Source organism: Pseudophryne corroboree, chromosome 9 (assembly GCF_028390025.1).
Source record: "Pseudophryne corroboree isolate aPseCor3 chromosome 9, aPseCor3.hap2, whole genome shotgun sequence".
NCBI lineage: Eukaryota > Metazoa > Chordata > Amphibia > Anura > Myobatrachidae > Pseudophryne > Pseudophryne corroboree.
Genome location: NC_086452.1, coordinates 322,041,410 through 322,061,384, shown reverse-complemented (window position 1 = coordinate 322,061,384; position 19,975 = coordinate 322,041,410). Strand labels below are relative to the sequence as shown.

Here is a 19,975-nt window from a genome sequence, read left to right as displayed (position 1 = left end):
CCAATTGGTTGGTCTGCCAAACAAACCAACCAACCAACCAACCAACGAAAATCTGGTAATGTGTGGGAGCAAATGAAAATAAATGATATGCTCTCAAACACTGTAAAAAGCACAACAATTGTCTTTGAGACAAATTGGTTAAATCTATTTTGACTTAACCGATCTGTCTGAAGGACCATTTTGGTCCAATTGTCAATGTTTGGGAGCAAATGGTTGATTGTAATTTGATCCCATCCCACTGGGGTATCTATAATGGGTGCAAGGTGTGTTGTACATGGGCCCCTGGGTGCAGGGGGGCCCACACACTGCATACTCTGCACCCATTTAATTGTACTCACCGCACCATCGACCCAGCGTTGGCTGCAGAGCTGCAAATATCACTGGGAAAATGGCAGCTGCTGTCATTTTCCAGTGATTTGCACACGCGCAATAAAGATATCCCCTACCAGAGACCTGAGCATTTGCAGTAGAGGGGTCCTGATCGGAGCCTGCACACGGGCCCCCTCCTGTCTTTAAAGTGCCTCTATTCCTTACCAGATTTCATTCCAACCAACTAATTGATTGGTTGGACAAAAAATCTTAAGATTCCTAGCCAGATTTAGACGCCAATTGGTTAGTACTTAATCTCTCTCCAACCTTTGATAAATCTCCCATTAAAACACCTTTCTCTGTACTGATGTGCACCTGTTTTGTAAATATCCCCAGAGATTTCTGTACCATCATTCACTTCTTTCCATTTACAGTTTTTACATTGACCCTCTCGCTTTCCAAAGCAACACTGTGATTTTTTTTTTTTGCTAACACAGTTTTTAATGTATTTATTTATTTATTTTTTAAATTCTTTCTTTTTGCGTGGTTAAACAGAGTGGGCAAACAATACATTGACAAAAGGGACAAGCGGTCAGGAGAACCAACGTCCAACAGAAACCACAATTTTAGAATAGACAACGAAAATAATCAAAAATAAAACATTAGTAATCAAGTATCAAATTGGGGGGGGGGGGGAAGGAGGGAGAGGGGGGTAGGGGAGAGGGGAAACCTCGATATAATCCAATCACAGCACATAGAGATAGTGAGATTAGAAAAAAGAAAGAGAAGGAGGGCAAGGGAGAGACGAGAGAAGATAAGAAGGAGAAAAAGAAGAGGAGGGAAGAAGAGAAAAGAGAAGAAAAGGAGAGAGGAGATGGAGGAGGAGCAGTAGGCAATGCCCATGGGTCTGCGGAAGGAGCTAGGAACAAGGGAGGGGGGACGGCGATCTACGTTCAGCAGCGAGCCAGGGGGCCCAAACCTGCTCAAAAACATGACCCCGGTCGTGGAGATAATATGTAATCCTCTCCGTTGATGCAATATGCCAAATTTTGGTTTTAAGAGACGGGAGAGAGGGTGGAGAGGGGTTCTTCCAATTAAGAGCTATCAACAATTTTGCCGCAGTTAGAATATGTGTAGTCAGTTTTGGGAGAATTTATTAAGCATCGGGGGAGGGTAACAGCAAAAAGATCCAGGGATCTTTCAGCACGGGGGAATCCAGAAGGGAGTTAAGGAGGGAGTAGACTAGATTCCAAAAGGAAACGATGAACGGGTCCACCATATGTGTAGCATAGTGCCTCTAGATCCGCAGTTCCTCCAGCAATTAGGGGAGGAAAACGGAAAGAGTTTGTTAAGTCTATCAGGGGTGTAGTACCAATGGTAGTAAATTTTGTAAGCCATCTCTTTGAAAGCAGTAGCAATAGAGCATTTAGCAATCCCCAGTCTCATGTCCTCCCAATCTTCACTCTCCGGAGGGGGCCCAAGATCACGCTCCCATGCGAGTTCATTGGGCCAGGAGGAGGGAAGGGAAGAATCTAGTAAAAGGGAGTAAAGTTGGGAGATTAAGCCTTTGGAGAGGTGAGAGTTTATGCATAAACTTTCAAAGGGAGTGAGGACTCGGAGCAAAGCGGAGGAGGGCAGAGAACCTAAGAAGTGCCGGATTTGTAGGAATTGAAAGGGATTAAGTGAGTGCAAGGGGGTCTTCTGTTCGAGGTCAGGTAGGGACAACCATTGACCCCGATCGGCAAAATCAGTCGGGAATTTGAAGCCCAGCGTTATCCATGTGCGGAATCTCGTAATCGAGAATCCGGGAGGAAACATAGGGTTCTGCCAGATAGGGGTCAAGGGTGAGGGGGTAGTGGTAAGACCCATCTTCAGAGAGTGGGAGTCCCAAATTTTAAGGTTAAATTTAATAGTGGCGAGGAGTTTGGAGGTTAGGGGTCGGGAGGTAGAGGGCAGACCCCATAAGGGGGTCAGGTCCGAAAGGTTGACGTGGGCTGCTTCGATATCCAACCAGGATACGGACCCCGGAGGAGCATAAGAGGTGACAATTTGGGAGAGATGGGAGGCTAGGTAATAGAGTTTGATATCAGGAAGACCTCTACCGCCAACGGAGGTTGCCCATTTCAGGGTATTGGCAGCGATGCGGGGGGGGTCTGTGGTTCCAGATAAAACGCACGAGGGCTCGCTGGGTAGTATGAAGAAAAGAGGCCGGGACTGCCACAGGGAGGGTCTGAAAAAGGTAGAGCCATTTGGGGACTATGTTCATTATAACTGCTATGATCCTGCCCAGCCACGAAATGAAAAGACTGTTCCAGGACGTCAGGTCAGCGAGTGTTTTGGTGAGGAGGGTGTAAAGTTTTCCCGGAAGAGAGAATCGTAGCAGGAGGTCAAGATATTTGATCTTTGTAGGCTGCCATTTAAAATTGAAGTTGTCGCGAAGGGATTCAGCTTCTCGGTGGGGGACATGGAGCAGCATAGCCTCGGACTTGGAATAGTTGATCTTGTAGCCTGATACAAGGCTATAAGAATGGAGGACTGAGAATAGATTTGGGAGCAAGATAAGGGGCTGGGTCAAGGAAAGTAGAATGTCATCTGCGAAAAGGGAGATTTTAGGATCGGTACAGCCTACTGGTATACCATGTATACCTTGATGAGCCCTAATTTGAGAGGCGAGCGGCTCAATAACAAGGGCGAATATCAACGGTGATAGAGGGCATCCCTGATGCGTACCATTCGATATGCGGACCGAGGCAGACGGGACACCATTGATTAAGACTGTGGCGGAGGGGGTGGAGTATAGTGCCAGAACACCAGTGAGGAAGTCACCCGACAAGCCATAGGCCTCCAGGGCGGCTCTCAAAAAACTCCAGGAGATCTGGTCGAAAGCTTTTTCAGCATCCAAGGAGAGCATGATAGCGGGGGATCCCCTGGAGTTCGAGATGTGTATCAGATCGATAGCACGTCTGGTGTTATCCCTCGCCTGGCGGCCCGGAATAAACCCCACTTGGTCGTAGTGGACAAGGGAAGGGAGATATGGGTTAAGGCGATTGGCTAGGATTTTAGCAAAAATTTTTAGGTCCAGGTTCAGGAGGGATATAGGGTGGTAGCTAGCGCAGTTAAGGGCGTCCTTGCCTTCCTTAGGAATCACCACAATTCTGGCCTCTAACATTTCAGGAGGAAAAGAGTCGCCATGGATAATCTTATTAAACAGGGATTGGAGGTGGGGGGAGAGAAGATCGGAGATTTTTTTGTAGTAAAGAGCTGTGAACCCATCTGGGCCAGGGGACTTACCAATCTTTTGCATGAGTATAGTCTGGGCAATTTCTTCCACCGAGATCTCGCTGTTAAGATGGTCCATGGCGTCTTGAGGCAATCTAGGCAGGTTAGAGGCTGAGAGAAAGTGAGAGACCAGGTCAGAGTGGGACAGGGAGGAGGGACCAGACGGGGAGGGTGGCAGATTGTACAAGTCAGCGTAGTAGGATTGGAAGGCAGCCCTAATGGCGGTAGGGTCATGAACTAACTGATTGAGAGGGTCTCTAATAGAAATAATATTAGTTTTGGCTCTTGCGGAGCGGAGTCGTGCCGCCAGGATCTTGTCCGCCTTATCTCCCTTCTCAAAAAAGACTGGCAAAGCCATTTGAGACGTTTAGCCACCCATCTGGAGAGAAGGAGATCGAGTTCCGCTTTAACAGTACGGAGTTCAGACAAGATAGCCTGGTCGGAGGACGCCTTGTGCTGGGTCTCAAGGGTGTGGAGTTTAATAGAGAGTCTGTTAAACTGGGTGAGAGACTGTTTCTTAGCTTTCGAAGCTAGGCTGATGATGTGCCCACGAAGGACTGCCTTGTGTGCCAGCCAGAGAGTGGACCTGGAAATGTCAGGGGGAGTCATTCAGGGTAAAATAGTCAGAAAGCTTATCCCGAAGATGGGAGAGTATCTCCGGATTGTGAAGGAGGGAGTCGTTGAGGCGCCAAGTCATGGGGCGGGGGCGAGAGAGCAGGCCCGAGAGGTCGCAAGAGATAGGGGCATGGTCAGACCAGATCAATGGGTATATATGGGCAGCGTGGAGATGTTCATGGCTGAGCAGGACCATATCGATGCGGGAGTAAGAATTATGAGGAGCAGAATAGAAGGTGTAGTCACGCGCTGAGGGATCTTTTATCCTCCAGGAGTCGTAGAGAAGCTGGGATCGCATGAGACGGAGGAGGGATCTAGAGTGGAGAGAGTCTGACGGGAAAGCAGAGGGCAGAGAGGGAGAGCAGTCTATATTTGGATTTAAACCAGAGTTAAAATCCCCGGCCAGTATGAGGTCGCCTTGCCGGACTTGAGTAAGGAGAGTATCTAGTTTTGCAAAGAACAACTCTTGTCGCTGGTTAGGGGCATAGATGTTAGCTAAAGTGCATAATTTGTTGTTAAGTTTCCCCACCAACACAAGAAACCGGCCGTCCTTATCAGCGTGGGAATCTAGAAGTTCAAAGGTGAGGTGATGGGCAAATAAGATCGCGACCCCCCGTTTTTTGGCCGAATGGTCACAGGCGTGGAAAGAATCAGGGTATGGTTTACATTGTAGCGTAGGGTGGGAGTTATTTAGGAAATGAGTCTCCTGGGGGAAGACCAGGTCGCCCCTATGGAGTTTAAGGGAGGCAAAGAGCTTACCTCTCTTGAGGGCTATTCAGGCCCTTCACATTAAAAGAGAGTACCGGAGACCCATGGGCAAGCAGCAAAGAGGTAGGCAGAATAGAGAGAGCGTAGAGTTCCGAAAGTAGGGTAAGAAGGAAGAGAAATAGATGATAGGGATACAAAGCGTAAGATAGAGTGGTCAGAAAGGAGGGAGAAAGGAAAGGAAACCGGAAGGGAGGGTAGGGTAGTTGGTCGTCCGGCAATAGAGGCCAGGACCGGTGGTGCTGACAGGGGGAAGGGGTACTAGGTGTCGGGAGGGCACCTAGGTCAGCAAGGGGGCTCGAAGCCCTAAGGGGGCGCAGCATGGCATCCAGACGATGCATCACAAACTGCGTAGCAATGGGTAAGAGGCAGACCCCCCTGGAGGGACCCGAAGGGAAAAGCTGGAGAGAAAACAGGAATGAGGAACAGGTGGAGCGCCAGCTCCAGAGAGAAATCGAAGAAGAGAAGAAAAAAAAAATAAGAGCATGAAAAAAAAAAAGTATCACACTGTAACAAGGGGTAACATCATAACGGTTGAGAACCGACTAAGGGATCGGGAAGTTAGAACATGGGAGATCTAAAGGTAAACAGCTCCCCGGATAGGGAGTACGACCAGGAAAGATCGACACAAATATAGGTATGGTACGTCAACTCAGAAAGCTGGAAGTCCATCAGGGAACTGGAGGAGGAGCCGGAGAGGCCGAAGATGCTGGAACCGTGACCCACTGCGAACGGGGGGCGGAGGTGGGTTCCGCTGTGGAGGCAGACGTGAAGCAGAAAGGTCCTGTTCGTCGGTGTGGATACCCAGCTTGAAGAGCAGCAATTGAGCATCGGGTGGGTTTCTGGCTGTGAGTAGCTTCCCTTGATGCCAAACCAGGATACGGAATGGGAAACCCCAGCATTAACATTGTGCTGGGAGAGCAGGGAAGTGATGGGCTTAAAGTCCCTACGTTTGGCTAGGGTGAGCGGGGATAAGTCCTGGAAGATCTGCAGGGAGACATTTTGGAAGGTCACAGACCCCAGTCGCCGGGCTTCTCTCATAACGGACTCTTTCGCAGTGAAGTAGTGCATTCGGAGAATGACGTCCCTGAGCTGGGAAGAGTCTTGGGAGCGGGGTCGGAGGGTTCGGTGTGCTCAGTCCAGGAGGAGATGGTCTTCGGGGGTGTCAGGTGACAGGTGGGTAAAGAGGCGTTTAAGGTAAAGATCAAGATGGGCCGCTTCAACTTCTTCAGGAATACCCCGAATCCTGAGATTATTTCTCCTCGCCCGATTGTCCTGGTCCTCATGCTCCTCCCGCAATTGGGCAACATCTTGGCGGAGTTGATGGAAGTCGGTCTCAACCGATTGTTGGAATGTCACCACCTCTTCCACTCGCCGCTCGAGTTGATCCGTTCTTGAGCCAATTTCGGCGATATCAGACTTCAGGGAGTAGAGAGCCTGGACAGAGGTCTTGACATCCCGCACCTCTTTAAGGAGGGAGAGAAAGTCCCTGCGGGTAAGGGGTGTGAGATCGTCGTCATCAGGATCGGAGTCGGAGGGACCATGGAGGTGTTCAGGAGCATCGGACCTGTTCTTGGCTGGAGTGCTCTTTTTAGTAAGGAATGGTGTGAGGTCAGATCCCTGTGATTTTTTGCCACCTCTGGGCATCTTGTACAGATGAGAAGGGGGGTAGACGGCAGAATGGGGGGTAGAGAAGGCGCTCCAGCAGTCTGGCTCAGGGCCAGGGGGGGTAAGGCGGGGGTACTAGAGAGATGTCATGACGCGGCCAGCAGGGCAGCGTGCGTGGGACAGGGTCGGGGAGCTTTGGCCGATAGAAAGGCCCACGTGGTCCTGGAGGGGAGTCAGACAATCAGAGGGTGCAGGAGATGAGCTGGTGTATTGTGTATATCCGCCCCTATCCAGGGTCTGCGGGGGTGAGGCCCGGCCACGGACCAGCCAGTGACCGGGGCAGTACCAAGCTCAGGTGGCGGGATAGGGGTGTCAGGCCCCAGCAGTAGTAAGGGCCGTCACAGGAGCCGGGAGAAGCAGGGGCCCGTGGGGGGGGGGGGCTGGAGTGTGCAGGGCCAGAGATAGTGCAGGGGCCATGTGGCTAGTTGAAATGCGGGCTCCGGAGGGCCACAGCAGGGGGGCCCTTAGCGCGGGGTCCCGGGCCGCCGGGGTGCTGAGGAGACACAGGCTGCCGGGGGGATGGGGATGGCAACGCTGGGCTGCGGTAGCTGAGGGACCACGTGGAGAGGTTATGGAAGGAGGGTAGGGATGTGCAGGCTGCTAGCAAGCAGATAGGAGAGGGCTGGTGGTACCTGCACAGAGCCTCAGCAGTCTTCCGCGGCTATATATGCCACCCGTCTGTGTCCCCCGTCACAGCCGCACGGCGCCCCCCGGCACCCACCTCAGAGCGTGCGGCGTCGGGCCCCGGCATCCGGAAACAGAAGAGGCCGGAGATCTGGAGTGCAGTGGATGGCGTTCTCCGGGCGGGTGAGGAGGCCAAGGAGGACCAGGGGAACCCGGAGGACCCGGACGGCAGACGGGGATCCAGCGGCCGAGGTGAGAACCGCCGCGCTGGGACCGGACGAGTCCCGGTGTCTGCAAGCAGGAGAGAGTTTTTAAATTATTAAATTGAATAGTCCAAATTAAATTATGTAAAAAAATTTGAAAAATGTTTTCATGAATTTCTTTTTTTTTGCACGTTTGATCTACTTATTTGAAAGCACCCAGAGCATAGATGCAAATTTGAAGTAACTATTAAACATCTTATCCTATACTCCATGTACTGTTTCTAACTTGATGAATTTATAAAAAAAAAAGTTCCATGTTTTAAAGCTTCATTTGTATATTAAAACTAGAGATGTGCAGCGGCCATTTTTCATGTTTTGTGTTTTGGTTTTGGATTCGGATCAGCGGTCGTGTTTTGGATTCGGACGCGTTTTGGCAAAACCACCCTTTCGGATTTTTGTCCGATGCGGATGCGTTTTGGATTTGGGTTTTTTTTTTTTTTTAATCTCAAAAACAGCTAAAATCATAGAATTTGGGGGTAATTTTGATCCTAAAGTATTATTAACCTCAATAACCATAATTTCCACTAATTTCCAGTCTATTCTGAACACCTCACAATATTATTGTTAGTCCTAAAATTTGCACCGAGGTCGCTGGATGACTAAGCTAAGCAACCCAAGTGGGCGGCACAAACACCTGGCCCATCTAGGAGTGGCACTGCAGTGTCAGACAGGATGGCACTTAAAAAAATAGTCCCCAAACAGCACATGATGCAAAGATAAATAAAAAAAAGAGGTGCAAGATGGAATTGTCCTTGGGCCCTCCCACCCACCCTTATGTTGTATAAACAGGACATGCACACTTTAACAAACCAATCATTTCAGCGACAGGGTCTGCCACATGACTGTGGCTGAAATGACTGGATGGTTTGGGCCACTACCAAAAAAGAAACAATCAATCTCTCATTGCACAAACTGTCTCTACAGAGGCAAGATGTCCACCTCATCCTCATCCTCCGATTCCTCACCCCTTTCACTGTGTACATCCTCCTCCTCACAGAGTATTAATTCGTCCCCACTGGAATCCACCATCACAGGTCCCTGTGTACTTTCTGGAGGCAATAGCTGGTAAATGTCTCCACAGAGGAATTTATAATTCATTTTGATGAACATCATCTTCTCCACATTTTCTGGAAGTAACCTCCTACACCGATCGCTGACAAGGTGACCGGCTGAACTAAACACTCTTTCGGAGTACACACTGGAGGGGGTGCAACTTAGGTAAAATAAAGCCAGTTTGTGCAAGGGCCTCCAAATTGCCTCTTTTTCCTGCCAGTATACGTACGGACTGCATGACATGCCTACTTGGATGCAGTCACTCATATAATCCTGATACTGAGCACTGATGATACTACGGAGAACTGACACTGAGCAGCACGATTAGCAAAAGACACTGCACTAGTATTAGTAATGTAGTATTACTGAGCACCACAAGACAATGAGCAGTGATACTGAGCACTGATGATACTGAGCACTAATGATACTACGGAGAACTGACACTGAGCAGCACGATTAGCACAAGACACTGTACTAGTATTAGTAATGTAGTATTACTGAGCACCACAAGGCAATGAGTAGTGATACTGAGCACTGATGATACTGAGCACTGATGATACTGAGCACTGATGATACTGAGCACTGATGATACTGAGCACTGATGATACTACGGAGAACTGACACTGAGCAGCATGATGCAGCACAAGACACTGTACTAGTAATGTAGTATTACTGAGCACCACAAGACAATGAGCAGTGATACTGAGCACTGATGATACTGAGCACTGATGATACTATGGAGAACTGACACTGAGCAGCATGATGCAGCACAAGACACTGTACTAGTATTAGTAATGTAGTATTACTGAGCACCACAAGACAATGAGCAGTGATACTGAGCACTGATGATACTACGGAGAACTGACACTGAGCAGCATGATGCAGCACAAGACACTGTACTAGTATTAGTGAGCAGCACAAAAGCACTCTGGAATTGTCACCCCCCAGATACCACTGTGACTGGAATGATGATGACCGATACACAGTCACAGGACACTACTACCACAGCACCCTACAGCAGCAAGATGCAGCACAAGAGAGACACTGTACTAGTATTACTGAGCAGCAAGAAGCACTGATACTGAGCACTGATACTGAGATTTGACACTGAGAGAACGTAGCCACGTCCTCTCTGTACCCTCTACAATGCACGAGTGAAAATGGTGTAGACGCGCGGCTCTTTATATGGAATCCGAATCTTGCGAGAATCCAACAGCGGGATAATGACGTTTTGCCTCGTTCGGGTTTTCAGAGTCAGGCGGGAACAACCGAGCCTGGCTCGGACCCGTGTTTGACACGTGAAGTTCGGTAGGGTTCGGTTCTCAGAGAACCGAACCTGCTCATCTCTAATTAAAACTAATTAGAATGATAAGGAATTCTTAGAAGAAATAAAGGAATCACTGCTGGCTTCAGGAGGCTTGTAAATACAGTCGGAAGTTAAACAACATTCATGCATTTCCACTTCAAATTATACTGTAGTTATAAATAAACTGTCCTTTTTTCTAAAGGTTCATATTTGGTAAATAAAGGGTGTGGTGTGGGCTGAACGCATTTCCCTATATTCTCCCTGAAATTAGGCATATTTAAGTTTACATCCAATTTTGCCTAGCCCGTAGTTGTTATGGAGCTTGCTGAGTGCAAGAACACGCTAGATATACTCAGAAAACAGGTGTACATTCAACTCAACATCAAGCCCAAAGTCTTCACATGTTTTGGAGAGACTAGTGCTTTAGAACTAAGATAATCACAATCCAGACACTACATACTGAAAATGTCTTACAGTACATTAATTACACAATAAAAATAATCTACATAATAACAATAATTCTAAAATAATATATTAAGATACATTTCAGTACAATTGTCTATTGTTTTGCATTGTTTTGCAGGTTATCCAGGTTACCACCCAGAGAATTTCAAGTTAAGCTTTTCGGTCCGCACCAACTACATGTATGGACGGATGAGGAAGACACTACCAGAGCTTTATGCTTTCACTCTATGCTTGTGGCTGAAATCTAAATCAACCTCAGGGTCGGGGACTCCTTTCTCTTATTCTGTCAATGGCCAGCCTAATGAGATTGTGTTATTGGAGTGGGGTCATAACCCAATGGAACTTCTCATCAATGATAAGGTAAGGCAGGAGGGAGTGGCCTATCCTGTTCAAGGCTGCTTTATAAAGGGGCAATAGACCTGGGCCCAGCAGAACACCACTATACCTCTTAGAAAAAGGCCTGGATAGGAAAGGTGCTAAAAGTCAGCAGGGGCATATTAGGAGAGGAGGGGTCCGGTGTGCACTTCCCATCCAGACACCCTCCTATCTAGCAGGCAGCGTCAGTGACTTGGAGCACTAGGTGGTGCACAGGTGTCCAGGAAAATAGCGCTGTGATTTTCACTACTGTGCAATGTGCATGGGCAAACACCAGGGAAATGGCCTGGAGACCTGTTCACCACTTAGTGCTCACAGACACTGTCACTGCCTCTGCCATGGGACTCTGGAGAGGCAAGTATTGACGGGTGCAGAGTTTGTGGTGTTGGTCCCTTCTGGAACCAGTGGCCCGTGTGCACCACACACACTGCAGTCATTATAGATACGCCACTGCATCTGTGTCTTTTGGTGTATTAAGAAGACAAAAAAACTATTTCCATCTGGAAGTTCATTGCAGATGGAAATCTCAGAAAATCTGTAGGTTTAAATAAAAATAAATTGTAGTAGGAGAGACATCTCTAAGATTTCATAGTCCCAACATTTTATAATATCCTAAACCAATCCCACAATTTACCAGTAGACCTAACATTAGTCAAAGCCCCATCAGAGGCTATTGGACGAGATTGTCCATATTGGCATGCATGTATATAAGATTGTGCATACCTCCCAACATGACCCATTCCAGGAAGGACAACATGCTCTTCACTTGGACTTCCCTCTTAATTTATGATTGTAGTCACCTGTGTTAAGCTATTTAATTGATGAGAAAGTTATATCAACACAGGTGATTACAATCATAACTTAAGAAGAAAGTCCAGGTAGAGAGCATGTGTCCCTCCTGGAATGGGCCATGTTGGGATGTATGGATTGTGTATATTAAATTTAGCCCAATAGTGTATATAAGATTTAAACTAATAGTTTAATAATACCTGGGATAGCTCCACCTAATTGAAAGACAACTGGTTTGTAAAATGTTTTAGACAACTTAAACAACCTTAAAATACACATAAAAAAATAAAATCTATAATTTATCATGTCACATGCAAAAATAGCAGCAGCCTCTGTACTACTTACACACTGGGACAGGACTCAGGAGGACTGTGTGTGTGTGTGTGTGTGTGTGTGTGTGTGTGTGTCTCTCTCTAGACCATCATTAGATAACAAGTTATACAGTCCTCCCACCCACGTGTGTCACCCTGTGTCACTTACAACTCTCTCCACCCTCCCAGTCCTGCATCCCATAGGTAAAATCTGCCACTGCATATGACTCCTTTATCTTGACAAACCATCTTCCTGCCTTATTCTCACAGAAGAAAAGCAGTTAGTGGACTCTTTTCTACATTTCTTATTTTCATATAGTTCAGAATTGTAAGCAGTACTATATGCACCGGTTTCCAAAGTACTATTTTCCCTCCCCAAATAATATAAAAATAGGGAGTCTAAGTTTTCTTAGAATGATTAATGCAGTAGTCTTTACTAAAGGCCAGGATTTAGGGAATCATTCAATATTCAAGCAATCTACTTAATTATTGCTTTTATTAAAAATTCTAAACGCAGGATTCTAGGCAATTTGCACCAGTAGTGGTTTCGTTTGTGACTCCTTTTTATATAGCAACACAACAAAGGTCCTTCCTATCCTTTTCATAAGTCCATGTAGTCAGAAACAGTAAAATATGTTGTTCTGATGTAATGCCCTGTCCTGAAATATACTGTCTTGAATCATGACTTACCAGGTTACTCAATTGCCAGTTAGCCTAAAGGATGGGATGTGGCATCATATTTGTGTAGCCTGGACCACAAGAGACGGAATGTGGACAGCATTCCAGGATGGTAAAAAGAAAGGGTCGAATGAGAATCTCTCTGCCTGGCACCCAATCAAACCAAATGGAGTCATCATCTTTGGACAGGAACAGGTACATGCTTGGTAATCTAGGTTTTTTAACATTATACCCAGGGGAACTGATCACCCCAACTAAAAACAACGCAACAGCTTAAATTAGTGTTTCCCTTTCTGCAGGATGCTGTAGGTGGGCGTTTTGATGCAACTCAAGCATTTGTGGGAGAGGTGGCACAATTCAACATGTGGGACCGGGTTTTGACCCTCAATGAAATAGAAGGAATCGCCAACTGCACAATGCCTCTGTCTGGCAACCTTATCCAATGGGATGACCGTCAGGTGGATGTCTTCGGTGGAGCAACAAAGAGTCCTTTTGAGAGCTGTGAAGAGCGTTTGGGTCACTGAACCATACAACAGCATCCACATCTCTCACACCCTTACCTTCCCCTTACTGTCACCATTGCAGGATTTCACAGCTTCCCAAACTATGGGTGTGAAAAAAGCACCAGCTTATGTTATTCATCATGATATATATAAAACTGTGTCTGTGTTTGGGGTCAGTTAACAGGTTTAGAATGAAATAGGCTATCAAATACAGTGCTTGGATATTTTCCAATAGACCTGTACATATCCTGTGTCGTTACTTTAATTAGGGAATTCCTTGGCTAGTAAGCTAATACTTTCTGGAGAAGTAAAGCACAAAACTGTCATAGGTTCACTGCAGTATTACAATATGACAAATACATTTTGTATACAAATACCTTAAAGGGGAACTAATTATATATAAATAATTTATTTTTATTTTAAAAGCATATAGGCAGGTCATAAAAAATGTGAAATATTTTTTTCACACTAAACAACATTTTGATGCAACTTCTAACCCTATCGGCTTAATGTAATAGCCTCCACTTTTCGGAGATGCAGGAATTATGTGCAAGTCTGCCCTTTTTGTTAAAGCATTAACCATTTACAAGACAAAACCAGGTTGTGCCTTGTAAATGATTACTGCTTTAAAAAAACGGGCAGACTTGCACAAAATTCCTGCACCTCCGAAAAGCGGAGGTTATTACATTTAGCCATATGCCTCTCTCTTACCTGGTATTTATTGGCACTCAATAGTAGTGTTAAAAGCTAACAACATGCATTTCAGTGTGGATATGGCTGTGAGGATGAGGATCTGGCAGGCTGGGAGGATTTGCCATGCAAAATACAGGATTCTGATGGCACATGCCAATCTTTCCCTCCCCCCCCCAAACCCCCCCCCCCCCCCCCCCTTCCCCTCATTCTTTCTTACTGGTGAAGTGAGGACCGGGCATTAGAACATAAAGTTTAATATAATTTTTTTTTTTTTTATGTTTGTCCTCTTGTCCGTATCTGACATTGACAGTCTAGTGCTATCCCCCTCCCCATCATGGAGGGGACCAAAGCTGTTGTTCCCCTTTAGGTTAGTACTGTAAAAGAGCTAGTTGGTTTATTTATATTATATAGTATTTATATGCCATGACATATCTTAGGTCAGTGCAGAATATATATTGTTATATTTATTTTTTAAAAGTGCTACTGTAAGATGTAACCTGAATATGAGAGCACATTCATTAATGGTCATTACATAAAGATCTGTGATTTCCCCCAGCATATGAACAAAGTTCACGAGGCTATAAACTACAATCATGCAATCTCTGTGGTTCTGTATTGTACAATCACAACTTTGACACACTGTGACATCAGATATCACTGCCATGTCTCCCATTCCTAAGTTCCTCCCACTTCCTATATATTTATTGCTGTAGCCTTAAAGATTTCCATTAAACACTAAATTAATGAGACGATTGTTAATCTCTGTCCATGCTCACCAAACTTTTCTTTGCCTCTTTCTCTCCCTTCATTCCTAGATTTCTCCTCATATTTTCTCACTTTTCTTGTTTATTTGGTACATTTGTGAACTTAATTGTGTCTATTTTGTAAAATATCAGTGCGGAAAATAAAGATGGAGTTGTGTTTGTTTACTTGGTGACAAAAATGTGGTCTATTTGTAAAAAAAATTAAATGGTACTGAAAAATAAAACATTTCTATTATTTCAAAGACAGCGATTACTGCATCAGTACAATTAGCAGCTTTGCATTGACACATCTCTGAGAGCTTCTTGGCTCTCCCTTAAAGAGGCCTTAAGAATTAGGAGTATTATCCACAGTTACCAATTGGTGGACACCAGGTGCCTGCTTCACCCACCAGAGAGGAACTTTACTTTTTTATTCTCTGCAATATACCTACTCCCATATTGAGTAACTCTCACCTAGTCCTTTTGACAGTTGCTTCCACAGGACAGATTATCGACTCATGCACCAGTTTGCTTCAACTACATGTCTCTGAACCCCTTCACAGGCACTGGAATTAGAGGCTTAGGGACTGATTCTGAGCTGTGAGCAGAGCCGGGCCTAGGCAAAGGCAAACTAGGCAAGTGCCTAGGGCATTTGGAATGACTAGGAGCACAAGCAGTTTCTGCTTATTAAAATGATATGTGGCATGCCTATATTCTGTGTGTGACTGCAGCTGTATCTGCAGCCAAAATGCTACGTTACAGTGTATTCCTGGAAATCACTGTAACGTAGCATTTCGTATACAGATACAGCCACGGTCGCACACAGAATATAGACATGCTAATTATAATTTTAATCAGCAGAAGCTGCTTGTATGTCCTAGTCAAATAGCAATGAAAATAAGATGCATTTTCTGCAAAAAAAGGTGACCAACGTTAGCAGAGCTGGATGGGAGCTGCATGGCATATTGAGGCAAGATGTATGAGGACATATCTGCATCCAAGCAGAGGCAGAGGTCACAGTGTTAGCGGCCATGTGAGTGCTGTGTGTGGGTAGGTTTGTTGTGCAATAGTGTTCGGCATATGTGTAAGGGGCATTATGTGTGTCATTATGTGTATAAGGGCATTAATAAAGGTTGGCATAATGTGTAAGGTGCATTATGTTTATAAGGACATTAATAATGTGTGTCATATGTGTAAGGGGCATTACTGTGTGGTATTATGTGTATAAATGCATTACTAATGTGTGGCATAATGTGTATAAGATGCTCTATTGTGTGGCATAACGTATAGAAAGGACACTACTGTGTGGTCTAATGTGAATAAAGACCAATATGGTGTGGTGTAATGTGAATAAGGAGCAATTCAGTGTGATGTAATGTGAAGAAGGGACACTATTGCATGATATAATGTGAAAAAAGTTGCACTACTGTGTGGCGTAATTTTATTTGAGGTACTATTGTGTGGCCATGCCCCTTCCCAAAAGAACATGCCCCGAATGTGCGCACTGTTCCTATTTAAAATATATGGGGTAGTATTGTGTGGCCATGCCCCTTCCCAAAAGAACATGCCCAAAATGTGCGCACTATTCCTATTTAAAATATAGTGGGTAGGAGCACCAAAATGAGGATTGCTATGACCGAGAGGTGATGGTTATGGGAAAGAGGTGCAGGGTCAGAGGCGGAACTAGCAGTGGTGCTAGGGGGCACCAGCCAAAATCTTGTCTAGGACATCATAATGATTAGGGCCGGTTCTGGCTGTGAGCAAAGTAAAAAAAGAGCAAGTAACTGTGCACCATGTTAAAGCCATGTAACACTGCAGGTGGGGAAGATGTCACATGTGCAGAAAGATTTAGTTATGAGAGTGGTGTGTCCAAACTGAAATCTAAACTGCGGTGTACAAACATAGCTGTCAGCTCCTTAATGAGCAACTTTTCCAGTATATTTACTGTAAATCCCAGTTGGAAGAGACTATTACAGACTATTTTTATTTTAACAATAATGGTGATACCTTGGCTGTCACTGTCTGGGAGGTTCACAAATGTATCATCCGGGTAAAGTTCATTCAATTGGGATTCTTTCTCAAAAATCCAAAGACTAGGGGATCTATTCATGCAGAAACTGAAATGGGTACCAGTAATTACCACTATCAGTGCCATTTCTAGCTGTGGACGAGCCGTGTGATCTCACGGGGCGCCAGCTGTGGGACTTGCAGGCTTTTCTATCACTTCCATAGTACTCCGCTTGGGGGGTCGTGATGTCACAATGCAACCGTGTCATTCCATGAAACTCCGCCTCCAAAGCAGAGTACTGTAGGCAGTATGGGCAGGAGGACAGGGAGCAGCGCTGGCAGGCGCACCCTTGGCAAAGAACATTACCCTTGGCAACGAGCATGACAGCGCATGAATCCCCTGGCAACGAGCATGACACCCAGCGCATAAAGCCCTTGGCAATGAGTATTACCCTTGGTAAAGAGCATTACCCTTGGCAACAAGCATGAAAGCCAGCGCATGAAACCCCTGGCAACGAGCGTGACACCCAGTGCATAAAACCCCTGGCAACGAGCATGACATCCAGCACGTGAAACCCCTGGCAACGAGCGTGACACCCAGTGCATAAAACCCCTGGCAACGAGCATGACACCCAGCACATGAAACCCCTGGCAACGAGCGTGACACCCAGTGCACCCCTGGCAACGAGCATGATACCCAGCACATGAAATCCCTGGCAATGAGCAGGTTACTTAAAAGTAATTAGAAGCTTTACTGTAGGGTAAAGAGGAAATTAAAACAGAAGGAAGCGAGGATAGTAAGTCTTGAAAAAAATCCACAGTTATTTGGACATTTATGGACATATATTTTATACCCTTCTTCATCTATTGTGTGTGGTAACTTTATTCCGAGATGTTTCTAAATATGTGGAAGCTGTAGATTTCTCCATCTTTCCTGAGATTGTGTGCAAGTGCTAGATACTCCCTTTACAAAACAGAACCTCTTGGAACCCATTAAGTAATTCCCCATTGACTACAGTCTTGGCCTGATGGCTTCTCCTCTGCCTATTACAGCAGGGGTTCCCAACCATGGTCTTCAAGGCACACTAACAGTCCAGATTTTAAAGATGGCCATACAAGAGGACAGGTGACTTACTCAGTACATCAGTTATTTTGATTTTACCATCTGTGCTCAAGCATAGATATCACTAAAGCCTGAAATGTTAGTTTGTCTTGAGGACTGAGGTTGGGAAACCCTGTACTACAGTATAAGACATTTTCTGATATACATCTACTTAATTTACTGATATCTCAGACATGAGATCATTCCCAGGTCAGTCCTTAGAAGCTCATTTAACAGTATTCTGCAATTGATTTTTGTCTTATGTTTGGAGTCCTTGGCAAGGACAATTAGACTGAACCCAGACATAGCAGGAGTTAGAGTGGGCCACACGGATTTTCGCCCTGCCATTTACAGATGACTTGTTGGCTATAATCTCAAATCCCCAGATTACTCTCCCAAACCCTATAGAATTAGCTGCCTCGCCAATTGTTAAATAAATTCCAAAAAATAATCATCCCTTACAATCTCTCTGCCCTGCTCAGTTGTGGATACTCTAGCCCATTCCTTCCAATAACATGACATCCTTCTCATATTAGGTATCTTGGTATTCTTTTAACTAAGGCTTATTTCCACTTATTTGATCAAAATTAAATTCCCCATCATTGTAAGACGTGTAGGAAGATGGAGGTGTGAGCCGCATGACTGTTCTCCTGGCTGGGTCACCTTAACATCATCCAAATTAATGTCCTGCCAAGAATCTTATATGTCCTCCAGGCTTTGTAAATGGCGATCCCAGCTAGCTTCCTGATGAAAAGCCTTAGAGTTACTGTCAGTAGCGCACTCAGGGGGGTTTCTGGATACCCAGAACCCCCCCTGATGGACTGAATTCCTTATTTTTGAAACAGCTGTGTCTCCATTTAAAAAAAAAAAAAGCTTCGACCGCAATCGCGATCTCAGCTACCACTGCAGGGATCTATTGCTGGCAAAGCTCTCTGCCTAGTGAACTGCAGATACTGGGAGCTGCTGCGCATGCACAGCACAGCAACTCCGTATATCCTCACAATTCCAGTGGCTGGCAGTGTCTCTCCTCTGCAACCCCGGGTACGTATGTGTGCAGTACAATGTACAGTATATGTTTGTTTAATTGAATGTACAGTATGTGTGTGGTCAGTGGTGTGTTATGTATGTTTGTGTGTGGAGTGTATGTGCAGTGTGTGTCTGTGTATTTTGTCATACAAACACACACATATATAAATATATATATTTATATATAAATAATATATATATATATATATATATTTATATATATTATTTAATTTGCCACCTGACCTCTTTGAATTTCACACACACACACACACACACACACACACACACACACACACACACCTCAAAAAGTAGGGGCAGCACATCTGTAAACCTTGTAATACTATCTGTACCCTCCGCAGGAACTCTTAGCACGGAGCCCACAAACAGCGATACAGCATGGCTGCACACGGTGGAATAAATTAGTCACAACAAGCGGGTAACTGCAACGTTTCGATGCTTTACTGCATCGTCATCAGGCACCTGATGATGCAATAAAACATCAGAATGTTGCAGTTACCTGCTTGTGACTAATTTATTCTACCGCGTGCTGTAATGCTATATATATATATAATTATGTATTTGTGTGTACTGTATGTGGGTTCAGTTATTTATATATATATATATATATGAGTCCAAACCTTCAGACTCGTTTGTCTGTTCTTTCTGCGCCGTGAGTGCCGCCCAGATTCTGCTTTTATATATATATATATATATATATATTACAGATCTAAGTGCGCTTTACAATGGTACTGTATATCAAATCAATTTTGATATATACACAACAAATTAAAAGTTCAACTTCAGTTTTAATACATAAAAAATGTCACGATCACATAAAATGTCAGTGAGCATATCAGCATCTTTTTACAGAATGTATAAACAGTAAATACAAACAATTTCTGCCAAATGAAAAGTCCAGATGAGACTTATAACTCGCGACAATTCTTCCTTAGCAGCATAAGGCACTGATGGAATACAGTACTTGAACACAACCTGTCACGATCCGGGTATCTGGACGCCATTACTTACCCTTCAGATGCCTCCTAAGGCTGGCTCAGCGTTCCAGGACCGGATCCCGCTGTTCCTGAGTTTCCACATGCAGAATGTCAGAGTGGTGATTTCATCAGCCGCGGCCTCCGCTGTGCCCGCGTGGTTAAATGTGCGCTTGTCAGTCTGGCGTCTCCTGTCTCCTGTGGCCGGCGTCGCCATTACTGTTTCAATTCTCATATGGATTACAAACCAAACTTCCCTCCAAGTGTCTGCATGGGCGCAGCCATCTTGGATTTTGTCATCTGAGCATTTCCACCAATCTGCTGTCTGTATTGTTGATTTGCATAATTGCCTAGCCAACCCCTTCCTTGCTGCAGGTATAAGTAAGCTGTGCCTGAGCAAGGAAGGCGT

At 45.2% G+C, this 19,975-nt stretch overlaps 1 protein-coding gene across 1 annotated transcript in view; it reads left to right on the top strand.

Moving 5' to 3' along the window:
* The window catches only part of NPTXR (neuronal pentraxin receptor), a 74,370-nt gene extending 59,745 nt beyond the window's left edge, over positions 1 to 14,625 (top strand). Inside the window, exons 3-5 of the mRNA XM_063940491.1 lie at positions 10,466 to 10,707; positions 12,516 to 12,695; positions 12,800 to 14,625. Of these exons, the coding sequence (XP_063796561.1) occupies positions 10,466 to 10,707; positions 12,516 to 12,695; positions 12,800 to 13,024 (647 nt within the window). The 3' untranslated portion in view covers positions 13,025 to 14,625. The remainder of the gene's footprint in view (positions 1 to 10,465; positions 10,708 to 12,515; positions 12,696 to 12,799) is intronic.
* The last annotated feature ends 5,350 nt before the right edge of the window (positions 14,626 to 19,975 follow it).